The sequence below is a fragment of the Pleurodeles waltl genome, chromosome 3_1, assembly GCF_031143425.1.
Source record: "Pleurodeles waltl isolate 20211129_DDA chromosome 3_1, aPleWal1.hap1.20221129, whole genome shotgun sequence".
NCBI lineage: Eukaryota > Metazoa > Chordata > Amphibia > Caudata > Salamandridae > Pleurodeles > Pleurodeles waltl.
In genome coordinates, this window is record NC_090440.1 from 1,032,647,458 (window position 1) to 1,032,665,254 (window position 17,797).

The 17,797-nt window shown below is 39.9% G+C and overlaps 1 protein-coding gene across 1 annotated transcript in view; it reads right to left on the bottom strand.

Moving 5' to 3' along the window:
- The window catches only part of LOC138284949 (protein mono-ADP-ribosyltransferase PARP14-like), a 745,301-nt gene that overhangs the window by 477,952 nt on the left and 249,552 nt on the right, over window positions 1–17,797 (bottom strand). The window contains exon 8 of the mRNA XM_069224296.1: window positions 9,000–9,230. Coding sequence (XP_069080397.1) covers window positions 9,000–9,230 — 231 coding nt within the window. The remainder of the gene's footprint in view (window positions 1–8,999; window positions 9,231–17,797) is intronic.

Genomic DNA, 17,797 nt, shown 5'->3' on the forward strand with positions numbered 1-17,797 from the left:
CCTGCACTGAGGCGCTGCGAATCACCAGTATACTAGACTAAGGCAAAGCCTCCCTTCTCCATTAATATTATTATATGTTTATATATAAGATTAACAAAACAATATGACAGAAACAGAAGCTGACCCCTGAGAAACTCCTCATGTGACATGGATAGGGTATGAGGAGGTATTACCCAACATGACTAGGTAGCAACAAATAATGAAAAACAGCTCATAACCTCTACTATGAAACACACAAGTTTTAAGGACCTAGATAAGACTGTGGTGAGTGATACTGTTGAATGGCACTCAAAGCAAGAAGGATCAAGAGACTGGAGGGAGGCTCATGCATCCCCCAAGAGTCTGCAATTGCATTACAGTTTAGGGCCATACACCTGAATTACCTACAGAGGGCTTATTACACACGGGATAGGCTGTTGAGGATGTGTTTGGTGTCCTTGGCAGAATATCTTCAATGTTTAACTCAGGGAGCAATTTCATGCATACTATTTGGGCCTATAAGAAACTCGTTCCCTTTCGGGAAGGAGACTTGCTTGCTTTGGGCGGGCACTAGACTGGAGGCTTATTTTTACAGTGGAAATTGGGATGATATCTTCATGGAAAAATATGGCCTTTAATGATTTAGGAAAGATGAAGGCAGTGGGGTTTTTCTTGATGGTGTAGAACTGTAATACAGATAAAATTAAACAATTTTGCTGGTAAAGAAGTTACGGTATTCTCTGCAATTGCAAGGTGACTGAGAAAAATGTGGCTTATGCGGTTGTTTAGAATTAAAAATCACCAGGCTGAATAAGGTCCTTTGGCTGGTTCAGAAATCAGCTAAGCTTGGCTTTGTGATACTGTGCTTTAGAGAAGCTAACTCTGAGCTCATCATCTTATCAAGCCACTGTAAGTATCACATGCACTTTGGGAGCTATGTCTGTCCAATATCTGGGTATTCTTTCTCTTATAAAACAGATGATCAGAAAATCATGCATTGTGTTTTTTATCAGTAGGCACTATCTTTTTGATATGGCAATTGTATCAATGGCTTTTTGTCTTGCATTTCCATAATTGGCAAACGGTGCATTTATACTCACTGTAATAACTGTGCTGCAGAGGTTTTACTACCTGCCTGCACCATTAAGATTCTGTGCGCATTCAAAAGATATTTTTAAGGTAGACATTTGTGGAGGTTTTGTGTGACTGCAAATAGGAAGAGTGCATGTAAATATTACAGGGGGTATTGAAACTAAAAGAGCAATTCAATTCCTGGCGCTAAGGCTTTTTTACTCTATCAATATGGAATGTATTCAGCATATGTTCTGTTATGCAGTTGGTGAGATCCACATTAAAGTTTTAGTTTTCTTCTGAGCCAGGGTGATGTGATATTAACATTAATGCAGTGCTTTTTCTCAGTCAGTTTTTAATAGCCTGTCGGGCCAAATACTTTCGACAATTAGAGACTGCTTATAGAGCCAAAACACTGAGGTTAAAAGGAAATCTAGACTTAACTTGTCCATGGTCTCTGCAATGATTTTGTTGTACACTTGCTGGTGAGCATTTAGGCAGAAACATTTGTGTATGCATCTTGTTGACAAGAAGGTAGTCCAATAGGCCTCAGGTTGTGTGAAGGTTTTTCTTCTAACCAGTTGGGATGAGAAGCATGTGTGTTTATTTGGAGTGGGAGCAGCATGCAGTTTCTGAAAGCACATCATGAGGAAAATAGATTATACAATTGAAAATGAGATTGAGATAAACTAATACCTAGGGAAAGCTTATCACAAATGGTTCTAAGCCAATTACTGTGTAATTCCAGTTCTATACACTCACCAAAGGGTGTAAGGCAGTACTGTTATAGATGCTTGAGCTGGGGGAGATGAGAAGTAGAAGCTGACTGATCATAAAATATGTGTATCTTTTAGATAATCCAAACACAGCATGAAGGATGACAGAGGTTTTATCCGTAAGCTGCTAGAGGCCTAACTCATCATCACATGAAGTTAGTGAACACTGCTAATTGTCCACCTACATCCACAGCCATTTGGGAGGATTCAGTAAAGATGGACTGCCTTCGGGCATTGCATGCCATTTCAAGGTGCAGTTGTCATGGATTGATAAGTGCTCTATTGCTGAAGTGAGGTGGACAGTGCCACAGGTCCCTGTAGTAAGACTGAAACATGATGGGAGGCAGCTGGACTGATTCAAATGTCTAGAAGATGAGTGACCGTTAACTAGGTGAAGGGAAAAATCAAAAGCCATCTTTTTTTAATTGAAGCGCCCCTTGCTTTCTGTGTAGGAAAAGGAGTAGGCATTTCATGCAATGGAGCTCTGAGTGTCACAGATGGAGAAGAAAGAGGAGTCTGTATTTTCAAGACTGATTAGAGTAGACCTTTTCAAGTACAAAGGTAAAACATTTCTCTAAGAGGTTTATGGAAACAGAATTAAAGTGGAGTGTGTTAGGCTCACCAGTGAGACTATGTAAGCCTAAACTAGAAAGAAGCCTTAGGTTGGTTTGAAAAATAATTGCCATGTCCCCTATATCCATTGCTTCACACCTGACTTCTGTTTTCTTTCAGTAGACTCAACAATCTGCAAGACAACTAGAGGTGATAGATGATTTTGCTTGAGCTTCAATGGTAAATGGCTGTGTGTCAAAATATCAATAACAAAAACATAATATGACAAAAAGACAGTGGTCAAATATTCTAAAAATTAAAGCTTCACTAGGTGTGGATTTTTTATTATTAACCCCAATCGGATGATATTATTGTAAACAATATTTAGGACACAATTCCTTTGTCAGACAAGGCCATGGTATTCTGGTCCCATACCAATGTGGTGCACAACCCACTAGAAAGAGGGTGCACCCAAAGTGCACTTCCTCCATAGAGTCAAAGGTCGCTACTATGGGCATGCAAATCAACTTTTATTTGGAGGGTTTAATCTGTAGGCTTTTATGAACCAGAAATCCAATATAATTAGCGGGCATAATTCTGTCAGAGTTATATAAATTCACACATTTGCTTGAAGTTAACTGACAAATGCTTAATACGACCTCAGTGCCTGCTTCCAAAACACAATTTATCTTGTATTCCTGCAAAGTAACACTAGACCAAATATCCGCTTAATTGTGTTCAGTGTGTACATCCACCAAGCTTATAAGCAAAGGACTCTTGATAATGTGGCCTCTTAATGTTGAGTGTGAACCTGCATTATGGGAAAAGACTTCAATGATGTGATGTCACCTGCAGTAAACTGGCAACCTCCAAAAGTCTGAAACAATCACTTCACTGGTACAATTCACCAGGGCCTAGGCACAGTTGACATATAGATGATGGTGCTCATTACAACTTGACTTTCTGTTTACACCAGCAATAGGATTTCCCCCAATGCAGAGATACATCTATAAATCAATAATGATTCTTCGAGCACTCTTTCTGCAGTCATCCAAAGTACAAACTTTAAACCTCTGACGATATTCCAAAGCCTTCTTTAGTGTTCTTCCATTCTACTCAAGACAAGTTTCATCAATTTCGACTTCATTAGGAATAGAAGGTAGTTTAATTTATACCACAATTTCATATTATTTATACAATCTCAGATATGCAACACCAAGTGACATAATTAAAGAGAAACGAGAAGACCATTTCCAAATGGTAATAAAACTGCGTTATATATAAAACACGAGAAATACCTGCACAATAAAACACTCTTTTAATTGCTGTGATTATAAACCATGAACAAAATCCTAGTGAAGTTAATTACAACAAGCCTCCTGGGGTCGAATCATCCACAACCCACAAAGAACAATCAGGGTTCATTTTGTATCGGTCTACTAGATTCCATAGATTGTTCCTATCTGGCTCTAACGCTGAAACACTTTGGTTTGAGCAAAATTCCATAAATGCATAGCCCTGCTAGATAAGGCCTCTGACGGCCACAACCAGGGTTAACAGGATAATTTCTGCTCTCCCAGCTTCTCTTTGCTTGATACGTAGAGACACCGGCATGTTTGGTCAGATGCTCAATGCAGATAACTGTGATTTCACCTGAAGAAAGCAGGGAAGACAAGAATTCATTATATGCTGATGATGTCGTTTTCTGTGCACCAAATCCCACAGAAACAAAACAAAATTTGTAAACAAAGCTCAAACTGAATTCAGCTCCAAAGAGCGAAATATCTAAGGATACAGAATTAAACACTAATCTTAGACAAAAATGACCAAGTGCGTCTTGCAGATCTTTTTAGCTAGTGTGTGCAATTACGCTCTCAGCCACTGACACTGCTCTTTAAAATGATCACCATCCAAAACAAACTGCTTTATGTACTACAAAGCATAGCCTGCATAACATCAGAATCCTTCTTCCTACAACTGATGACTGAGTAACACAATTATGTCATTGACGTACCCAAGGATAGCCCTAAGAGAACTACATAGATTGTTCTATACCAGGGGAGTATCACTACCTGACATGAGAGCTTATCACTGCACCTCCAAACTTCAAGTGCTAAATGGCTGAGGATATGCCCCGACTAACAATCCAGGGTTGAGACTGGAAAGATTGGCACTGGGTGGGTCTACCTATCTAAACTATCTATAATGGGGGAGAACATGGCAAAACTTCAAACAACAGAATATCCAGTGCTGAGAGTGGGGGAGAAAGAAACAATCAGTCTAGGATGAAAAGGAAGGATTGCTAGAGAGACCCCTTTGCGGACAAGGAACTTTTTGAAAGAACTACATGCATTGGAGGATTTCTGACAATGGAATCTAATAGAGATACCTAAAGTGAGGGGACATAATAAATGAAAGTTGAATTAAAAGATTCACAAAGCTGCAGGAAGAATATGAGCTGACACTTACAGTCATATAGTTTGTCATAACCTTGTTCAGATGGCAAGCAGTTATTACTGGGCCCAACCATGGGGGTCGGGACCTTTTATTCTGGATGTCCTGAGACCCGTCCTACTAAGGATTCTGTGCCACCCAACGCTCAGAAGTAGCATGGGTCAAGCAGTCCTAAGCTTCACGGTGAGGGGAGCAGATGCAGTGAGGTAGGCACGGGGGTGGACACTGGCTCACAACTCCTAAGTACACGCAACAGCACAAATAAATGATTGTCCAGTTAAATCCTTGCGTTTGTGATAAGTAGTATTTTTTTTCAGTTACCACCACAAAGTAAAATACAACATTCACAAACAATACACACAGTCCCCCGAGGTCAAGGCTCTAGTATTTCATAGGCAGATCCTCGAGTCGCACTTCCCTCGCAGTAGTGGTTATTTTCCATTCACTATAGGCAACATTAAGGAGAAGCCCCACTAGTAGTCAGGGTCTCAGGAGTCCCACTACAACTCTGTATTAAAGTTAAAAGTGCCAAAACGCTATGTGGCAAGCATCGGAGCAGCCGGGTCCTCTGAGAGCACCCACTCCGCAGGCGCTAGGACTTCACTGGCTGTCTCCAGTAAGTTCTTTGCTAGCACTGCACTGGCAGGCTGCACTCAGTGGTCGAATGCCTCATACACATTTGTGCAGCTGCAGTGGCCATAAGGTTCTCATGGCTCCTCAAAGCCAGGTAAGTTCCTCAGCTCTTCCACGGTTGGTGGAGGGTGCTAAATTGCTGGTTCTCAGTCACAGTGCAGGCCATTTGGGGTCACCACGGTGGCCTCCCTCCTCCGATGACTAGCTTATCCAGCTCACTCTTCTTGCTTGTTCCCTGCTGCCCCCTCTGGCATATGGGGTCACAGTCTCTGCACAAGGGCTCCAATCATCACAGCAGATTTCTTTACGGCACCCCCCACTGCGATATGGGGTCACCTGCTTGGCCCGTTTGGCATGGCAATCTCTTTACAGCAGCCCCAACTGCCATATGGTTTCACTGGCTTTCTACCACATAAGGGCTACTGCCCACAAGGCACGGCAATCTCTTCACAGCAGCCCTACCTGGCATATGGGGTCACCAGCTTCTCACTACACAAGAGAAATTACTCATCAATGCAGCAACAATCATGGCTTACTTCAAAGCAGCCCTCCTCTGGCATACGAGGGTCTCAGAATTTCTCTGCACACAGGCAATGACCTGATTGGTGCAGCAGTGGTCTCTATACACTTTGCTAAGGGGATCCACTCACCATGATTCCCCACTGGACTTCACTCCCTCCAGTGCTGTCCTCTTCCTCCCAGCAGACACTGGTGCTCCAGGCCAGGCGGATTCCCAGGGTGATGTTGCCTCACCCAGCTAGAAGACAAGCAGGCCTTGGCCCGAGTCCTTTTTACAGGCTCAAGTCTTGCAGAGCTTCCTCTCCTCACAAAGCGTGACTGGCTGCTTGACAGTTGACAATTTTTGGGGTGATAAGCTCCCTTCTTATAGTCCATTCCTAGACACCATATGTGATTTAGAGTGAGTTTTTGAAGATTATGTTGGAGGTCTGCTTCATTTTTAAGTGGTCACTCTTCTGCCCTCTCTTCATCCTGAAAGCAGTCGGTCACAGCAGAAGTGCTACAAATCTGACGGACCAACATCACAGGCTATGGAAGTGACTACAGGTTCACACCTGGATGTCACACACAATGGTATGTGTATCAAAAGTTTAACCCCCAGGGCCTCAGCCCTACTCTTTATGATTCTCTCGTCAGCCTCATCTCCCCTTGTGGTGTGCCCAGGCCCCTTCCTTGGGACCTCTCTCTGAATCAAAGAGTATCCTCAGAAGTGTACTGGAGAGTCTGGCTCTCATTCGTCTACCTCCTCTTCCTATGTTTCACCATGAAGTCCTGAGTCTCCCACAATGGAATCCAGAGTCTGCCATGTATCCTACCATTGATAAGCATACATATACCAGCACATGCATATAACATACATGCACTCCACAACAATACATCCCTCACGTATCGTACCCCTTGAGGCGCACACATACCCAAGCACATGAATATAACACACACACTGCACAGCACTACAACCATCATGTATTGTATTATTCACAAGCATACATACACCCAGCACATATACATCAAACACGCACTGCTCAGTGCTATACACCAATCAGATGTAGGCTAAGGGTGAGTTAAGCAAACACCAGCGGAAATTCAAATACATGACCTGGTAGGCCGCACTCCAGTGACGTAGATAAAAAGGTCCTGTTGACTCCTACCGATCACTGCACAGTATGCTGCGATAATGCTGCTGAATTCCTGGTAAAGGCAGTAGCCTTTCACCACTATGAGGGTAGTGCTTTAGGCGCCCCTTCCAGTTCAACAAGACTGCCGTCCTTGAAACAGGCTTATGGCATGACACAAGGACACGGTCTATGTTTGCCTATGACATAAAAAGAAATTAAAAACCCATTAAGGATTAGGACAACAAAACAGTTGGGGTGCTCAGGGTAGGGGTGCATGCCCATTACCAAAAAAAAAAAAGAGGCTGTATTAGCTGTAGATAAATGTCTTCAGAATAAGCTGGACTATCGAGACAAACCTATGGAGGCATAGTAAAAAGAACTAGTAGAAAATATAGACTTGGAAACTCTACTCACACCCAAAGTAAGTTGCAATAAAAGTGACAGCGATCCAGTTTATAATCCAGCATAGAACATACAACAGTAGAAGCAGGGTTTACAGAATAGGACTAATTCAGACAGCTACATGCATAAAATGTGACACTGAAGAGGGCATTTTACTGCATACTATCTGGGCATGTAATAAGATTCAAGCGGAGGGAGGTGATCACAGAATTATACATCATACCAGAGTGAAATACCAGTGACCACCTGACCTGCTTCAAAATAACGGGGATTCCCAATGAAATGGGCCTACCTACGGATGGGCTTTAGTTCTGTGTATTGTGGCTTATGATAGCAAAGACTAAAATCATTAGGGAATTAGGCAACCAACGTGCATGTGAGAGCAGAGGAGGTTAAAAAAGAAAAATATTTTTAAAAATTCAGAAAAATATAGGGTAGCTTGACAGTCCACTGCGATTTAGAAGAAGAAGGCACAAGGCACATGGGAGGGAGTGTAATTGTGGAATCAGGAGTGAATGACTGGATAAAGAGTAATCAGGAAACCGGTGATGATTTGCTCTAGATTTAATACAATCAATCATACATGTAATGGAAAACTACTATATTTTGCCTGCTAAACTGAAACACTCATGCTGCTTACAAACACTGTATTTTGTTTTGATTGATATTTTGAAAAAGAATAAGCATATTAAAGTGTCATTTTGAAAATCAGAAGGTCCTCAGAAGGATCCAGAGTTTGAACAGTCCTTGGAGACCACCATGGGCCCTACAACCAGCTAAAAGCACAACAGCAGCGCATTTCCAGTGCAGAAGGTCAGCCAGCACATATCTGCAAAGTTATTGCTCAAAACCTTATGACTTCAGTCCAATCCCACAGCACTCACCAAGCTACCCTGCAGTGAACAGAAAGGATACAAGACCACAGCGCCCTTAAATCAGACTCTGGGAAAAGTGCAATGCAATTGTCAATATTTAGTGAACTATGAAATCGTAAGACCGTAACACAAGGCAAATTACAGAAAATATTTGTTAGTTTGAGCAGATCACACAAGACTAATCAGGACTGATAAGGAGCATAAACACAGTATACTTAAATATTTTGAGACAAACTCTGCAGAAAACATTTTAAAGATACAGCTATCTAAATAAGTAATATGTGTGAAATAATATCACTCTTTAATTTACGCAGGGTAGCTGTCTGTAAAGTTAATAATTGCACATCAGAGCTAAATCAAGAAGGTTGAACTGTTAAACTACAGTCTTGTACTTGTGTTTTAACATAATTATAGTAGGAAAACATAAGTTGTTTTGCCACATGTTAACTAAAGTTGTATTCAATACAATAAACAAGGTAAATGTGCTCTGGGTAACACTTTTCCACAGTTCAACAGAGGTAATAATCTATGTATGGTCAAGCTCAAGAAACAAGGTAAATTGACAGTTTTTCCATAAAAAGAAAATGTAAACATTCAAAACAGAGAACGTAAATAAATTATACCTCTGAAGACTGGGGAGGTTTCCAGCCGGGACTAACAGCATGAAAAACCTTTTTGCACCTCAGATTACACCCATCAGTTGGTAACACAGATCCCACATCAACATTGTCTAGCTGGGCCGCTGCTACTAGCAGTTGTTGAAGTTGCGGACCTGCCTTCTGCAGTAAAGCCTTCGATACTGCACCACTTTGAAGCTGAAGGTCCACAGGAATGCTATTCACAATGACGTCAGTCTGTAAGAAAAGCTTATATATTAGTGAGAATGTTTTCGTATTTGTCAAGCACCAAAAATCTTAAGTAAGTTTTGGTGGGACAGTCCTGTATGCATTCTGATGTTTTCTAATGTGCGGTCTAAGTCCACAAATAACCAAAGGAAGCATGTGTTAAATTCTATATAAGAACATCAAATAGAGGAGGCCAGAACATTACCTGAAACGGATGCAGTAAAAAGGTTCAAAGGGGTCTCCTGCAACTGAGTATCGACCACAGCTTTAAATTAGCCCTTGATCATATCTGTTCTGGGCAATTTTCTCATCTTTATCAAAAACTGCCCTGAAACAATATGTCAACATCTTTGGTTTCCATCAATAATGTACAAAATACTCATCCCACGTTCCCCATTCACTGCACCTTTTATCAAGGGAGCAACTGACTTATGTCCATTCCAAAAACATATCTTCCCACCAGTTACGCCAAGGTAGTGCGGTGAAATAAAATCAATAAACAATAGTCATGTGGGACTTATTTGTGGTCAAAGTTACTATCCTAAAGACTGAAAAAGCCCTGTATCCTAATTTCGTAGTTTCATATAACCAACATTAATTTCATCATTACTTTCAATAAACATATACTAACAATACCGTCATCCACATTGCACACATGAACCTCAGTCCAATCACTTGATTGACAATCAATCAATGATGGAACCAATCCATTGAAGGTAGGCGGAATTATAAACCAAACAGTACATATCTTGTGGTCACAATGCAAATAGCTCCCCGGGTTACAATGTCCACAATGTAAATCACTTCCAGGTTATGTCCACAGTAGCATCCTAAATCCTAATCCACAGGAGAACACCAAAGAAAATTTGGTGTCCACTCTCTGGGTGAAACATACAGGGTACCACAAACACTGACCATGCATATTCAGAGCTTGGACTACGCAAGGCTAGCGTTTGCGGTACAGTGATGTTGTGCCCAAAGACTGAACACCACATTTTATTTAGTGTTCTCCTGTGGATTAGCATTTAGGCCCACAGGTGTCGACATATTAATTGCCGCTACTATGGACATAACTCAGGAGCGATTTACATTGTGGACATAGTAACCCAGGGAGCTGTTTACATTGTGTCCATGAGATACATCCTGTTTGGTTTTAATTCCCATAACCTTGAATGAATTGGTTCCATCATTAATTGATTGTCAAACAAGTGATTGCATTGAAGTATACATGTGTGTAAGGTGGACAACAGTGTCCTGAGGATACCCATCAAATTACTTAGGGGTCGAAACTTAAACAACACTTTCCGAAAGTGGTTGAAGTTGACCTGTGAGTGAAGGGAACAGTCTTGAAATTTAGACTAACCAACAGGCTTTTCGTCTTTTTTTTCTGTGCCATTGGGATATGTTCTTTGTGCCACTGTGATGTTTGTTTACCAGTGTTTGTGTATATTTATGTGAGCACTGCGTCATCTGCACTATTGACTCAACTCTTCACGCACTGCATGCATGCATTTTGATATACATGACTAATAATCGGATTCAAATATACAGTTAATAAATGTTTTGATGGAAACATATGTTATGTGCAGTCTCTTTCTTCTCTTCTAGTTGTATTGTTAGTATATGTTTATTTAATATAATGAGTAAATGAATTTGGTTATAAGAAACTGCGAAATTAGGATACAGGACTTTTTTCACTATTTAGGATAATAGCCTTGACAAGGAAAAAGTCCAATGTGACTACTGTTGTTCATTCCATGAACATGACCATGCAATGGCATATGCAAAACAGAAGCCGTTTACTTTCCTAAATCAGGGGTTCTGAATCGCATTCTTACTCCCCATGTCAACCCAGTCCCTCTAGGACAATCACAAGCCTCTATCTGTTTTCATCACTTTAAAACAATGATCACCTGATTCCAACCACTCAATGTGAAAGAACCAACAACACCTAATAGCCCAGTAAACTTACAGTCTGAAAAACACTGTAGTCTTCTGAAAGTTAGGTAAGTGACAAAACCTCCCAATTCAATTCCCATAGTAGACGGTCTTACTCCTTGTAGAAGTCCTCAAATTTGTAAGTTGCATTATTTTTAACCAACGACGTCATACCCCCAAAGGGACAACCCACCCATCAGGCCCTGCATTTCAGTTATTACACAATAGGAGCCTGTATAAATGTATCCTGGTCTTCAAATCACTTCACAGGCTGATATCATCTGACCTACCCATTTCCAACTCGTTTTACACACCAACTACCCATAAAAGCCCACAACAGCTTTTCCAATCTGCACTATTTAGACAATCAAGTCCTTTGCTCTATTCCTCTTCATCTATGCCAATAAAGGACCTGTATGTCTTCATAGTATTACTCCAGAATCATCAACTCATACATAGGAAGGCTTATTCTGTGTGGGCATAATCTTTTGGATTAAGTTCTTCGCATTCAAAATTTTAGACTCATTTGGCAGTGTTTGTAATACTTTCCACTTCTCTAGTACGCATTTCATTATCACACTTGTTGGAGTGCAAACATTATTAATTATCATTAAATAACATTATTAATAAAACTTATGTCACTAGAACGTAATAACATAACGTGTTTAAACGTCTGTACTGAAAACGTGTGTTTTGGAAAACAGACCACTTTGGTGGCACCCATAATTTAGTTTGACAATAATAATAATAAAGAACTCTCTGACGAAAATGTATTTGGTTTATTCATAATTAAATGTACTGAAAAACAAATATTAATATGTACTAAAAGGATTAATAGTTTAAATAGTATGACATGTTTTAGCATTGGTTTTAAAAAGTCTTCATGTTCAGTAAAATGCAGAGACAATGTTTCAAAATGTTAACGCTGCAAATAATGTTTCTCTAAGCATCCTGTGTGTGACTTGCTCACTGTGGAAAAGTTATGCTCTAACATTTGTTTGTCTTCCTGTGAGATAATGTGTCTTCAGTGTTCATGTATATCCTGCAACATTTGTATTCTACTGCGGAAACTGGTGACTGCAGTGGGAGAAGATGAGTCAATCGTGAATGCAGAAAATTAAAAAAGGATACTTTGGAGAATGTGGAGATTATTTAATTGGCTCTAACCTAAACCACCCCATAGACTGACCAATAGAAGCTTAGCTAGTTGCTTTCTAGTGTCGCGTATGCTCTCATTATTCTAATGAAACTACTGGGTTTCGAGTGGCAGAATCGCCCGCGGTGTGGGAGGCTGAGTCAGGCCCACTGCAGGTGACACCTGTCACTCCAATTCGGATTTTGCTCCGGCTAACTAGCAGTGCCTCATCTCTACCCAAACGCAGGGATGATTGGGAAGCCGAGAGCATGACATAAATGGTTTCTCAGGGAAGCCATGGTCACTCAGGTCACATCTGTTTCTCTCAGTTACATCAGTCTCATATACATAATGACAAACAAAGGCAGTATATGTTTCAATAAGAATTTAATGAAGCGACTGCATCTTATTTAGCAAAGCATGAGTTGCAATAACCACGACGACACAACATAACAGAATTAGAATTGTGACAAAAAGAGTAAAGCATAAAAATAACACTACCATATTGTCACTAGAATCAATAGACTAATTCCTACATAGACTATGATAGAGCACAGCGCGTTAAGCTCTAGATCTACTCTTCAGGTTCACCTGGGAAGACATCACCCCCGTACCTGAACAAAGTCCTGAATTCTGCATTGGAATCTGTAGAGAAGCATTCGGCAATCAGCATACAGTTGTGGTCCTCTGGCTGGAATCTCCCTCTAATGTGTAGAGGACAGGGAAGTGTTTTTATAATAAAACGGCTGATGTTCTGAGAAAATGTCCCTATGTAAGGATGTGTGTTTTCTATGAATGTCAGAGACTAAACTTATACCACGTTCACCGGCCACCTATCTTTCTATAGCCTTGGAAGAAGCACAGAGTGAGCAAGAATGTCTTGTTTGAGAACAGAGAGTGGGCCTAGGCAAAAACAGTCAGAAAGAAGAAAATAAAACAAGACCGTGAAAGTCACTACTGTAAAAATGATAAAATAGAGCTGAATGAAACATTTCACTACTGTAAAAATAATAAAGCAGAGCTGAATAAAACATATCTAGGTGAAAGTGCACAACGGCAGGCCGAGTATGTTAAAATAACGTGCATGAAGCTTATGCTAACTAAGATGGCTACACAACACTAGGACTTTAATATATCAAAATTAGGTGATGTAAGTGTTCAGGTTTCTTTCTTTTACTCTGCTAGTGTTATGATGTGTTGTGTCTTTAGCTTTCTGCCACTGACAGTTTGGATGTACTAAGGCCAAATATTACTGAACTATTCCTTCGCATGTCATTGCATAGTGAAGAAGACCAGAAGATGCTCATCTGATGAAGACATTGCTGCCTGCTGATCCATTTAGGAGAGGTATTACCAAATGTGCATTTGTCCTTCTTGAAGATTGTTATGCTTTCTCTCTTTAGGAAAATTCAACCACTATTTTGATTAGCGCTACTGTCAGATGGTTTCCAGATTCATTTTTGTCTTTTTTCTTTTTGCATGAAGCCCAAACATGCTTATCAAATTAGAGTAATAGTTAAGAATGCCACATCCTAAATCTGATTGTTTCACCTAATTGTTTATAAACAATTCATCTGCAATAACTAAATGTATTCTGTGTCTATCATATATTTGCTATTGTTATTATGCGTGGTGGTTCTTGAATGTTTAAAAATAAATATTTTATCTATGTTACGATTCTTTAGACGATCTGGTCAGCCTGTGTTAGGTACTTATATAATTTGGTTTTGCGTTTCATTTACGTGATCTTAGCATTGTTAATTTAAAGGGCAATAAATGTTTGAATTTTATTAAACTGGTGTGGTGATTCATGGCAACATAGGTCATGGTGCGTATAAATTATTGACTCCAATATTAAATGTGAGATTTGATTCAATCTCATTGATGTTGACTGTTAGGATGTTATCTCATTCCAATCTGAGCCCAAAGATTTGTACTGACCTCTAAGGGTAATTGATGGTTACCCTATAAGTGTCACCTTATAAAAGAATTATCAAAAGAAATATAAGGCTGGACACACCCACAACTTTGGAAGCAGAGGATGGTTTTGTCTCAATAAGAGAGAAACGTACTGTTTTAAGTAGTTATATGTCATTTAAAAAGAACTGGGAGATTTGGTTTTACCAGTGCTTGATGAAAATCAGCAATTTGGTTTTGCCAATGCTTGCTTGAAGATGTTTGGTTTTGCCAATGCTTGTTTGAAGATGTTCCCAGCATTCCTAGTGTGATTTACGATTGGGTTGGGGTTTGCGCATGCACTGCTTAAGGAAATCGCAGGTGAATTGTGATGTGTGTGTGAATTAGGAAGTTTGCATACTGCAATGTATTTTGTTAGGGAGTGTGCGTTCTCCAAAAGGTGTATATAGGGATGTCATCGTACTTCAATTGGGTGTGGTGCTTCGTATTCAAAAATTGCCCACGTGGGTGCTGGTATACAGACCCTGCGTGGTCCAAGACTCTGGAGTATCGTACAAGTGTAGAAGATACTTGGTTGTTGTTGTAACTTGTCCGTTTGGTTGTTCAATTGGGCGTGGTTGACAAATAGTACTCCTAGAATGCGTGTTAAAGGGAGTGTTAGTTTGACAGATATTGGTGATTCCGGAGTGCACAAGGAGGGTCGGATATTAGTCAGAGGTAGAATTTGCTGGTTGAATTTTACTTGCGAATCAGAAAAAACATAGATCGAATGAGTAGTTGTCAGAGCTAAAAACAGCAATCGAAATATCGGGAAGCTTAAAAAAATGATTGTGTTCTCTATCTGTAGTAAGAAGACAAGTTGGTGTGTTGATTTTTCTTTGATGCTCACAATATTTTTGCATTAGTTATTGTGATAAACCAGTTTTGGAGGACAAACAGCAAGACTTTGTCAGCCGCTGTGCATGTGAGTGTGACGTCACTTAGGTCCACGCTGGGATAGGTCGTTTGGTGAAAAGAGAGCCGTGAATGGATTGGTGGACAACCGTGAAGTGTTACTGGTTGAGAGAGGGAAGCGAAAATGATTTTGGGATTGAATTACTTAATGTTTTGGATTTAAATTGTAATTGTAAGTACAATTAAAGTAAAAATGAAATTTTTCAAAGTGTTGACTAGTGCGCTCAAGAAAGATGCTTTTATTCCAGTCAGAGTAGGAGAAAATTGCCCCGCCAGAAGGTACACCTTTATTTGGTTGAAACAGTGGTGCAAAATTACAGAGAAAGAAGGGAGCTTAGTGCTTCCTCCCCATGGAACCTTTAACATGAGAATTTTAGAGCACTTGAGGAAAGTGCTGTACGAATTAAAACCTCCTCCTAGGCCAGCACAATTTGAAGCTTTAGCCATTTTGGAGTTAGTGGCCAGACAACAAGAGAAAATAAAATTTGAGAGAATGAGAAAAGCTGAAAAGACATTATTAGAGGCAAAATAGGACAATGAGCAAAAAGTTTGGAGAACAAACTTTACAGGAAATTGGGATGTTTCCTGCAAGTACACAAGAGAAAGAGAGCAGTGTAAGACAAAAGACAAAGAAGAAGAATAGGGACTCTTCTGAAGATGAGTCGAAGTTAGATAAGGCTAGGAAATCATTGACTTCTGATGATGATGACTCAGATGATGAGGAGTTTATAATGCAGTTACTGAGAAGTCGTCCTGCACCATATGCAGCACAAGAGTCTAAGTGCTCCAGTACCAGTTGTAGTAACAAAAAGTCAAGTATAGGTTGGGACCAGTGTTCCTGGTATTACTGTAACTCAGCCATCTATAACTCAGACTGAGCTACCTGTAGGTTATCTTACAATTCTGGTTGGAAGTTCTGCACAGAGTATGACAGTACTTGTGGTGCAATCATCACAGATATCAAAGATTTATCAGAAACCAATGGTAGGTCAGGTGGTATCTACACCTAATTAAATGGCTCCAGTGGAAGTTCAGACTATGCGAAGGTACACACCTGTAACAATATCACAGTCAAATTATTCAGTACTGTCAGGTCAGAGTTCGATAGTAATTTACTCGAGAAGTCAGAATGTTAATCAAGTCCAGAAGCATTAACAGTACTTGTTACTATCGGTCCTGTAGTACCATTGTTTGCTCAGGAAACAATGAGAGCAATGAACAGAATATTTTTAATTCAAATGCAGAGATGGAGAGACTCAATGTTACTGCGGTAGGTATGTCTCCAATTAATCAGACTTTTGACAAGACAGGTCCACTGATTGATTTAAATTATTCTAGGACTTCACAGAATTTGGGGAAGTCAGATTTGAATTCAATTTTTTTTCCGATGACTCCTGAGACTCTATGTATTGCGCTACAGGGTGTGGCAAATGTAAATAATAATGTTTCATTACAAGGTTTGACGGCTCAGCAGTTAACAGACTGGTTAGAAAAAATTAGTGGAACAACAACAAATGATGAAGGGGGAAAATTCATTGAACCTGGCAAGACGTGAATTAGAATTAAATGAAATGATTGAGGGAAGACTTGAGTTAAATAGGATTGACTCATATAATGAAGATGAGTTATGCTTCATAAGTAAAAATATTACGAACAGAGCAGGTTTGGTACACCAGAAATTAGCAGAACTTGCAGAGATATATGAAATAGAAATTGAGAAATCAAAGCCACTGAAAAGACGTTACAAATTAGAAATTGATTCAAAAGATATTGAAAACATGAGAATACCAGAAATGGAAATTCATATCAAAGAATTAATTCAGAATATTCAAACATGGGGAGCATTAGATAAATGGGCAGGCAGATGGGTAAAGAAAAGAGATCAGAAGAAAAGAGAGGCAGCACATTTAAACTCAGTGTGCAGCAGACTGATTATCTAGTAAAGATATTACCAATGAGAGAATTTCCTAGATGGAATTATGTACATGTTCCTTGGAGCAGAGGTGATATTTTGTCATTCACAAATGACTAACCGAGATTGAGAGAGAGAAACCAGTGGAAAGGTACCAGCAGACAGATAGATTTGTGAAACTCACAAAATGCCTGTGGGAGGATTTGAATACCCTGTTAGAAATAGTGGTTCCAGCTGATTTGTGGGTTGAATGCAAAAGGCGTGTTGACTGGCCAACAAGAGAGCCTCCGCGAGATCCAGTTACAGGTGCACCATCTCCTGAAGTAATGAAATATTACAAAGTGATTGCATTTTTGAAAATGAGAATAAATGCATTCTGGGAGAGGGGGTTGCAAGCATTTAAACATTACAGAGGTACAGAAACAATTGAGCCCAAAGACATGATTCATTTTGTGTTCAGATTTGTTGAAGGGTTGAGACCTGAAATTAGCCAGATGTCATTTGATTTGCTGGCAAGCAAAACCGTTTGATGAAGTATTACAGTTTGCTAAATACTGTAGTGATGAGATTGAAATGAAGCAGAAGTTATGAAGGAAAAATGCAATGGTGATGCAGATTAAAGCGGCACAATCAGGAATGCAAGGAATTTTTCCACAGCAGTAGGGATTCCAAAATCAGGGACAGGCAAGAGGTAGAGGTCGTGGTGGTAATTGGAATGGA